The following is a 10065-nucleotide window of genomic DNA, read 5'->3' as shown; positions in this document are numbered from 1 at the left end:
ACAGCAGAAACTGGGGTTGGGACATATGGAGGGGTGCTTGAAGAAAGGGATGGGGAGAGGAATGCTCAAATATTTTAATGGTTTTTGCTCATATTACATATATTTGTTGAAATTTGATATTTTTTTCCAAAAACAGAGGGTCGGAGAAAGTCGGCCCGGCGCCTAAGACTAGGTTCCCGACTCTAAGATTCTACTCGGGCAATGTCTATACAGCCAGCAACTGGCAGCCAATCTTTAAAACCGGTTTGACATGAACAGCTGAAACTCCCAATAGTATTGGTGCAGGTAGAGTGTATCCTATAGATAGATTAGTACATAAAAAGAATAGTCATGTCCTAATTGGGCATAATAAATGAGTAGATATCATTATGACATAATTGAAATATTTTTAAACTAACAAATAATCTTTGTTGAAAATTGAGCAATACAAATTCAAATATCAATAAGGGACAAAATATAAATGGTAAAACAAAGAAAAAAATTATGTTAAGATTTACCCACAGTATGCTAGTCCTGGATACAAATGGTTCTTTGGATTATTTGGATCACATTCATTTACATCTTCACAGTATGGCTGAACTACATCTTTCCTAGTTTTAGAAACAATATTTTAACCACATTAGTTCACTTTTATTAGAGTTTTTGAAATCTTCATATATGTGAGATTTATGAAAACGAAATGAAAAGTATATGTCAATTCTACAGTATTAAATCTTTACAATGACTGGCATTAATACATAAAAATTAGAGAAAATATGAAACGTTGGCTAGGGTTTCAAATTCGCAATTACACAATAATAGTGCAACACCTGCTCTGTAGCTGGCTAACTAATCTGTACAAATTAAAAATGCCAGAACAAGAAATCGTAATGGCAGGACCAATTTGGGTAATATAAAGAAAAAACATCTTGCAATATAGCAACATTCAATTTCTCTACTGTTGCAGAACTACTTTTGCATATCAAAATTGAATTTTTTTCTCCTAACTGGCATGACAACACTAATGTTAATTAAGATAACAGATAAAATATATACTTGCAGTACAACCCAGTTGCACAGTCATCATCATTTAAACAACCAACTTCATTGTGTCCACACACTCTGTACCGCTGAAACAAATGTTTTAATTTCATATTTGTAACTTGTCAAATTGTGTTTTCCTTATTGATTAAAATATCCACAATATTAAACAAAAAAATACAAAAAAAGCCGTAATGAAAATGGGTTTGAAAGTAAACAATCACAGATTTAAAAAAAAACTGATATGAATCACTGTTAAACATATTTTGCCAATGATTTATTAACAGATATCAAGAAACAGAAGGGTGTAAATATTGTCAAGCATTGTAAAGGTGGAAGTTTTCAGCAGATTAAAATCAAATATTATTCACCAGAGAGGAAAGGAAATTACATAGTGTTTACGGAATGATATATACTTTGGAGAAAAAAACTCAGCGGGAGCGGTTGAACCAGCGGTTGAGATCTAGCCTAGACTCTACGCAGTTCAGAATAAGAAATGCGCCTTTATTTCTCAAATTTAAAATTTGTTCAATCAATAAATTCCTGCTTTTTTCATTCATATTTTTATTCACTTTTTAAAACTTTTTTAGTAGTTAAACACACTTTTTTGCTTTCAACCGCTGGGCTCAAGATTTTTCAGCAACTTTTTTCCTTTTAACTACTTGCACAGGGTTCCTTTTATCCACCATGGAAAATAATTTTTCATGAAAGACGTTCTCTTTCCACCACTGGTTTTAAAATTTTTCGGCAACTTTTTTGCTTTCAACCGCTAGGTTCAGGATTTTTCAGAAACTTTTTTCTTTAAACCTCTGGGATGCTTTAACACGCTAGAAAACAGTTTTTAATGAAAAACGTTTTCTTTTAAAAACCGGTTCCAAGAATTTTCAGCACCTTTTTTCTTTTAACCGCTGGTTTTAAGATTTTTCAGCAANAAAACAGCGGTTGAAATCAAAAAAGTTGCTGAAAAATCTGAAAACAGTTGAAAGCAAAAAAGTTGCTGAAAAATCTTTAAAACAGTGGTTGAGAGCAAAAAGTTGCTGAAAAATCTGAAAACCAGCGGTTGAAAGGAAAAAAGTTGCTAAAAAGCTGAAAACGTTATTGATGAAAAATTAGATTTCATTTGTTGAAAAAGTGCGATTTAGTGAGCAAATTGTAAATTTCTTCTTAATTTCTTATTCTGAACTGCGTAGAGTCTAGGCTAGATCTCAACCGCTGGTTCAACCGCTCCCGCTGAGTTTTTTTCTCCAAAGTATATATCATTCGTGTTTACGATTCCCATAATTTGTGAATTAGATTGGACCAAACTTGTTACCTTGTTGCACACCCTATAGCAGCAGTTATCAGTTGCTTGGTAGAAGGTTAGAGAATGCTCAGGGAACAGATGACTACATAATAATCAGGTCTAAAGGTTTCCATTGTGATTAAAGCATGCAATTCTTTAAAAGTAGGCTTGAAAAAAGTTCTTTTGATAAATCAATAAATTGATTTTATCAAGATACCTTGGAAAGTAAGTGCTGTGAATACATAAGTCATTTCCACATTTTAGCAAACCAGGGTTCTGTAATTGATTAGTATAAATAATGCAAAATACATTTTTTCAATAGTTTTTTTAAACTAATGATTTAGAAGGTTTAAATTTTGCATCAGAAATTTCAAAAATATGAAAGTTTAAATTCATAAACATTATTTCACAATAATAGTTAATGGGAGATTCCCATAGATAAAGATAGATTGCGCATCAGACGACATTTTTCATATAAATGTACAGAGATATTTTAAAGATATTCCTATAATATAGATTAACTAGGTCGGTTGTGAACATTGGCTGTTCTTATGTCATTGAGTACTTGTGGTGTACATGAGTTCTGTAGAGAGAAATTTAAGTTAGTTCTCGTCAATATGATATATTGCTCAGTGAAATATTTTTGTTCAAATAGTTCCATTCCCAGAGTTATTTTACACTCCATTATACTTCTTTATCCACTCCATTAAAACACCAAACCACCCCGCTTATCATTAAAGTTCACTTTGACCCCTAGAAGTATGAGTTCGCGGACTGTACAATTCTTGGTGATTTTGCGTACATAAGCTATCTATGTTTATTTATTTATCTATGGAGATTCCACTACCTGACATCACCTTAAAAATTCTGCATCACCTTAAAAATGACCCTAACCCTCAGCACAAGGATGTTCTGGAGACACTATACATGACAATCTTTTTTAAGAAGATTTTTTTGTCCCCAGGACATGATCTTGTTGATATGATCAAATCTCGGAATTTTTCCATTGCACAAGTTTGGTGTTGTAGGGGTATTTGTATTGATCTGCAAGGGGTTGTAATCTGGCAGCACATTCATCTGTCCATTGTTGAAAACTTTAGAATGATGGATATCAAGATTGTAAAAATAATAAACCCCATGTTAAGGTGAAGTGAACAGAAACATGTGATAGAAAAACCAGACACTGATGAGCTCTTGGAACTTTGAAGAAACTTTTTGTGATTCACCACTCACAACTTTTAAAACTAGAAGTAAAAAAAAACTTATTTTATTCTTAAATATTTGAAGTATTAATGTTTCAGAGTGATTATGCAAGGATAATCGGCATAAGTTTGGATATTCTTCTAACCTTAAAGGTCAAAAATAACTTTTAAAAACATTGATAAAATAGAGTAAATTTGAGCATTAAAATTTGAGCATAGTCCGAAAAAGGCAAAAATTAAACATTTTAAAAACTGTGCAGGTTAAAGTGATAATGAGGACTGATCGGTAAAACAAGAAGGATCAAGGACTCAACTGAGAAAGGATTCGGGATCCACCTATATACGGATCAAGCATTCAACTAATCAAGGATCAAGGACTCTACTAATCAAGGATCATGGACTCAACTTATCAAGGATCAAGGACTCAACTAACAAAGGATCAAGGACTCCACTAAACAAGAAAAGCATCATTTAACAGGAGAAGTCTAGCCTGGATGTTACCAACGTAAGTCCTTGTGTGATTATGTATTAATGTTCTAAAAAAAATTAAAGATCCTCTGCATTTTAATCAAAGACTAAAGATTCCTTATTATGCATTAATTTTAAACTGATTAAAAACTTAACAAAAGAAAAATCTAAATATTTTAAACTCTAACCTTTTTTCTAGATTGGCAAATTCTAGGAAGGATATATTTTTAACATAAGTATGTAGATCATTATTGTATAAAGATTTTAATATTATATTATTTAGGTTTTTTGATCGCTCAAAAACTTATAATTCCAGATGAGCGCATATGAAAAATTGGCTTTAAAAATGGCAGGCTGGTCATTCTGCGGATAAAATATCAAGAAAAGGTGGGATATTTTCACAAAGATTAATACTTAAACTCCTGGTTTTACTAAACCCGAGATTACTTTGATACGCATTCGATATCCAAGAAAGAAGTATCAAATTAAACCAATTAGTGTATCATGTTAAGATGAACTCTTTCACTTTTGAAAAACCGTTTTTTTCTAGTGTTTATTGTTTCATGTCAATTGAACTAAACATCGCTTAAATAAATGTAAGTTTTGGATTAATGTTTGTTAGGACTCATTTAAAATGATGATAGTCCTAAAATGTGATAAAATATATTTTTTAATAGGTTCATATTAACATGATTAAATTTATATTTGCTTAAATGCTCTAAAAGCCGACTTGTGAACAGCTGACTTTAATTCAATCGGATATTAGTTCTATTGATATAGCATTGTATCTGTAATTGTTATCAAACGTAACTTTTATACAGTAGGAATATCCAAAAAAGAGGATTAAGAATTAAATCAAAAGTGTGTACATTGAATACTCAGATTAAGCGATCAGGATTAAGGATATTTCATTCTAAAGTTTTCAGCTCATGCTTCATTCATACTGTAAAGAGGGTTGTCAAGATTCCAAATACCTAAGATTCTTCTTAGGTCTGAGCATATAGAGTGCAGGAATCCTTCTGATAAACTGGAATGAGGCCCGGTTGCCATACTGATAGGAAACATCACACTTATTGCTCCCTAACATCTGTAAGCCCGGATTGTATACCCCCAGGTACCTATAGCTGGCAACCATATACTCTCCCTGCTTGTCCACTATTCCTCTCTTCATCATCAGTCACTTGGATCAATTCACTTAAAGCTGCTTTCTTGTTGAGTAGAAAGCAGGCACCCTTTTGCTGAGAGAGTTGTTGACAGCCGCCCCTCTGTCCTCCTACATCGGTCTGGTGGTCAAAACTGTTTAACCAGATGTCGGCTTCAGATGTTTTTGGAACCACAGGTTTGTGTGGAGTACGGGAATCGAACCCATGAACACCAGTCTGGACATCAATCCAATTACTGGCTGTGGACAAGTGTGCTTAACTTTAGTGATCTAACAAGAACTGGTGTCACACACTCTCCACCCCACCCCACTAATCTCTGAATCTAATACCTGACAATCTGTATTAACTTCACAGTGACCCTATCCCTACGCACAAGGATGGTCTGCAGTACCAGACTGTACCAGACGTTTTGCATCAACTTCGCGGTGTCCCTCCCCATCACCACTAGGATGTTCTGTAGACACTATACCTGATAATTTGTATCAAATTCACAGTGTCCCTCCCCCTTAACACAAGGATGTTCTGGAGTACACTATACCTGGCAATCTGCATCAATTTCACAGTGTCCCTCCCCCTCAGCACAAGGATGGTCTGGAGTACAGGGGGGTTCACAGCAATCATCTTCAGCATCCCATAGTCCACCCTCACCCCAGTGCCTGATAGTTTTATTATAAGCATCTGAATTATAAATACTGAGGAATTTTGAAAAATTCAGACTCACTGTACACAATTATTGTTGCCGCATTTCAGTGTTCCAGCGCATTCATTGTCATTGTTGCAATCTCCTTCCCAAAGTCCACACAGCTCTCTACCACTAAATGTCAATAGAGGCAGTATTAGTCCCGCAAACATACAGGGTTACTCATATAGGATGAGATTTCAGAGAGGATTGAATATACTAAATTTTTTATTTTTGGCTTTCTGCAGTTTTGCAAGAGAATATAATCAATCAAGTTTAAGAGTTATTTCAATCTTGTTAAATTTCAATTACAGCTTAAGGTCATTATTACAGTCTCATTCTCCGTTAGTAACCCTAATGAAAATGTTGTATATCAGACATTTTATAATATCAAAATAACTGATGAAAATGGTGCTCAATTTTTTAAATTCAAGAAACAAGTTCATAAACCTTTTCATTAATAAATGAAGCTTAGAAATGATTAATATTAATTTGATTTATGTGATTTAAATGTATTTCTCTAAAGAAAATTTTTAATTAAATTGTAAAGAAAAAAAAGAAAAAATTTGTACCCCTTTTTCAACTCTTAACATTTTAAACATTTCAAAAAGCACAAAATTATTAGTAAGGAAAGTAAAAAAGCATTTTAAATATACAAAACCATTCCAGTAATGATCCATACCTTCCAGTTCTGAAAAGTATTAGAATTTTATTTTTAAAATAAATTTTTGTTGATTTTTTTTTACCTGCGACAGCAACCCTCACTGCCACTGAAAAAAATTGTTTAACATTTTTTTTTCATTTTGCAAATATTAACTACACCTTACTAATATAGTGTATTATCTTTTTATAATCTCTTAGCTGGAGGGCACGATTTTTAAATTTTTTTTTTTTAAATCGAATTTTTTAGCCTATACCACCCTTAGAGTGTCCACAAAAAATTTCAGCCCAATTGATCCAGTCGTTTGGCTTGCTATAGGCAACATATATATATATATAAGAATGACTTGTTATTATTTAGATATACATATATCTATATAATACATCAAGACTTTCCTATAAATGTTCCCTATAGCCGGCCAAATTGTTGGACCAAATTGGCTGACATTTGTTAAGGGAACCCAGGTGTATCCGAGGGGTAAGATAGGATAAAAAAAACTCCTAATATTTTTTTCTATTTTTTTTAAAAAATGCTACTGGCATGGCAGCGCAGGTTACTTATGCTTGTATTTAGTTAATTATCTAGTAATATCTGTTTTCTGTCTGTTTTTATGACTAAAATAAAAAAAAAGAAAATAAATGTCTACTTTCTATTTTTAGAAAACCCCTGTGGACAAAATTAATCAGCTGAGTTTAATTACCTGCATAGAAAATACCCTTAGGAAGTTGCCGCTTGGGAAAATGCCTTTGGGAAAGTACCTAACATTGAATGAATAATTACCTGCATAGAATATCCCACTCATCATAACTCCCAGCATCAATAAATATTCTTATACCATTATCTAATCAGAATATTTATTATGACATTTTATGTAAAGTTTCATGTTGAACTCTTTGCTGGGAAGGTTTAAATTTTACTTTGATGATTGAATGCCCAAATTGAATTATCATTTTCAGACAGGTTACATGCATTTTTAAGTGGGCTTACTGAAAGTACTATGTGAGAGTTTACAAAATTTTGTTGTTAATTAAAATTAGAATATTATACTTGTATCCACAAGAGTTGATAGCATCGCCCCCTCACATGTTCCAAAAACAGTTCCTAAATTATGTTTCATCATTATTGTCAGATAGCATAATTATCTTATTTTTGTTATCAATATTATTGTCATTATTAAATCCATATTATGATAGATTTATTTATTTCTAGCTTTGAATTTTCCTTATTTAACTGTTAATTCTTAGATCGCAAGACATTTTCTTAATATGCAAACTTGGAAAAAAATGTTGTTAGCCTAAAAAACAAAAAATTGTAATCGATTATTATCCTCATTAACAAAAAATTATCTTTTTTAAGTTAACCCTATAAAGGGTCTGAATCTATGGATGGCCTGGGGGGGCGTTTGGCACCCACTCCCTAGAAAAAAGGCTTTACAGAGTAGGTATAGGGTTGAAATACATGTTCATAGCCCAATTTTTCATGGTTAGCTCAAAAAAAAAAATTAGACTGATAACTTTATTAGTTTGGGTGCTAGGGAGGGTGGAAAAATATGCCTAAAAAAGGGTCAAAAAATGAAAAAAAAAAATGTTTGTTTAAAAAAAATATTAAAGTGTGACACATGTTTCTACATGCATTTTTCAAGGGCTTTCAAAAATATGGTTTTAAGATCTGTAGCTCTATAGTCACAAAAAATTTATGGGCTATTTTAGATTTTTTTACAGACCGGACTTTTTTTCTGGCCTGTACCCTACACTATAAATTTTAAAAAAATATTTTTTAGCAAAAAATCCTTTAAATTACTTTTCATTAAAAGTCACAAAAATTTGTGAATTTTGAAATTAAACCTGGACGGAAGGAAGTTTGTTGGAACCAGAATGAATTACAGTTTCCAAAATGAAGACATTTAATTCCACAATCTTTCTCATCTTTTGCTGTTCGAGTCCATGTTCTATACTAAAAAAAATAGTTTTTTTGTTTTGTTTTAATAAAAGGAATATTAAAATGAGGTATTTGTGACCTCAATAAGCATCACAAATAGTTTAGTGTTCAGAGGGATCTCATAGGGTTCGGGTTCGACACCTAGTTTTATTTTATTTTTAATGAAATGTAATTTAATTTAATATACAATTGCAAGTTAGCAAGATTTCAAAGATTTATATTTCCACCCTCAACAACATTTTTAGAAAATTTTAAGTATAACTTAATTGAGGATATGAAAAAATATGAACAAATTATAAAAATATTTTTTTTAAGTATAAAATTTACAACAAAAATAAGCTGCATGCACAAAATAGGCATGGGGTAGAAGTTTAGTTTTATTTTTTGATCAAAAATTGTAAAAATAACATTTGGCAGCATAAATAACAGTTGAATGAATAAGGCTAGGCATTGGGGAACGATCGTTCTCTGACAAGAGCGAACAGAACAGAATGCATGATTTAAAAAAAGTAGAAACACGCCCAGAACTTAGGACTGGTTGTTGTTCCTCGGAAACAAAAGTTTTTTCACAGGCACAAGCGGAAAAGACTAAATGATTTTTAAAAAGTAGGAAGACGCCCAGACCCAGCTCTGAACTATCCAACTATTTATGATGTAGGAAAACCTGTGGCCTTTACATTTACCTGGGTGAATGTGCTGTATGTCATATTCATAGTTGACATAAACATAGTGCTCCTAAATAGAACATGATTACACCAAGGAAAAGATTAAAAAAGTTACCACAAAAAGTAAGGGTTGGAAATTGTTTAATAGACCTGAAGGTCTCAAAATAGTTGAGAATAAAATCCTAGCTGTTACTTATTGGAAGAAATTTCTCTTTACGATTCATGTAAAATCTCTTTAAAGCTGTTAAGCTAAAAACATGGTAAAATCTTAATTTATTTCACCTCAGAAAAAAAATTGTACTCAAAATTACCACAATGGACCACTTAAGTATTAAAGAAGGTGGTGTTAAATCACTGTTACACTGAAGCAAAAATAGGTTTATTACAACTGTCACTTTGGCCCAACCCTTACTTTTTTGTGACTAAACCTACAGATCTAAAAATTATATTTTTTAAAAGCCCTTGAAAAATGGATATAGACACATGTGTCACACTTTCATATTTGTTTAAAACAAAAAACAAAATATTTGTTTTCCTTTTTTTGCATTTTTTCAACCCCAGTGCCCAAACTATAAAAGCTATCGATCTATTATTTTTCAATGAGCTGGCATTGAAAAATTGGGCTATGAATGTGCATTTCAACCCTATATCTATTCTCTAAGGCCTTTTGCAGGCTATAAAAAGATTCTGGCCCCCCAGCCTTTATAGGGGTAACACATATTTCTACTAAATTCCACTCTATATTTATCTAATCTCTTTGGCTAATATGTTGGTGGAAACCCTACTTGAAAGTGTAAACTTTAACTGGAAGAAGTAAGCAAAGAATGAACCACATCCCAGTCATGTTCAAGCACTAATGAAGGATATTCATCCATTTTCATTTATTATTCAAAACTAAGCTATGATTTATATTTATAAAGGACATAATTTATTATAGTTTCAGACAAAGTTCACATATTATTAATACTTCAAGTTGCAACTACTCTT

At 32.1% G+C, this 10065-nt stretch overlaps 1 protein-coding gene across 1 annotated transcript; it reads right to left on the bottom strand.

Annotated features, from left to right (window-relative positions):
- Positions 1-8: 8 nt before the first annotated feature.
- Positions 9-9147, bottom strand: LOC111717420 (latent-transforming growth factor beta-binding protein 1-like). The gene is made up of 13 exons (XM_023492922.1): positions 9097-9147; positions 8320-8428; positions 7523-7576; positions 7256-7316; positions 6561-6584; positions 6497-6505; positions 5857-5949; positions 5674-5791; positions 2520-2578; positions 2333-2405; positions 1036-1109; positions 498-590; positions 9-297 (listed from the first exon to the last, which is right to left on the bottom strand). Exons 1-13 carry the CDS (start codon positions 9139-9141, stop codon positions 183-185), a joined length of 927 nt encoding a protein of 308 aa, XP_023348690.1. The 5' UTR covers positions 9142-9147; the 3' UTR covers positions 9-182.
- Between the last annotated feature and the right edge of the window lie 918 nt (positions 9148-10065).

This window comes from Eurytemora carolleeae, unplaced genomic scaffold (assembly GCF_000591075.1).
Source record: "Eurytemora carolleeae unplaced genomic scaffold, Eaff_2.0 scaffold2594, whole genome shotgun sequence".
Taxonomy (NCBI): Eukaryota; Metazoa; Arthropoda; class Copepoda; order Calanoida; family Temoridae; genus Eurytemora; species Eurytemora carolleeae.
This window is presented reverse-complemented; position numbering and strand designations above follow the sequence as displayed.

Coding starts and splice junctions, on each gene's coding strand:
- LOC111717420 (XM_023492922.1), bottom strand. CDS start 9,141: ATGTTTATGTCAACTATGAATATGACATACAGCACATTCACCCAG. Junction 2,579..5,673: donor AAATTGATGCAGATTGCCAG/GTATAGTGTACT, acceptor AATCAATTACAG/AACCCTGGTTTGCTAAAATG. Junction 298..497: donor CCAGGACTAGCATACTGTGG/GTAAATCTTAAC, acceptor ATCTATCTATAG/GATACACTCTACCTGCACCA.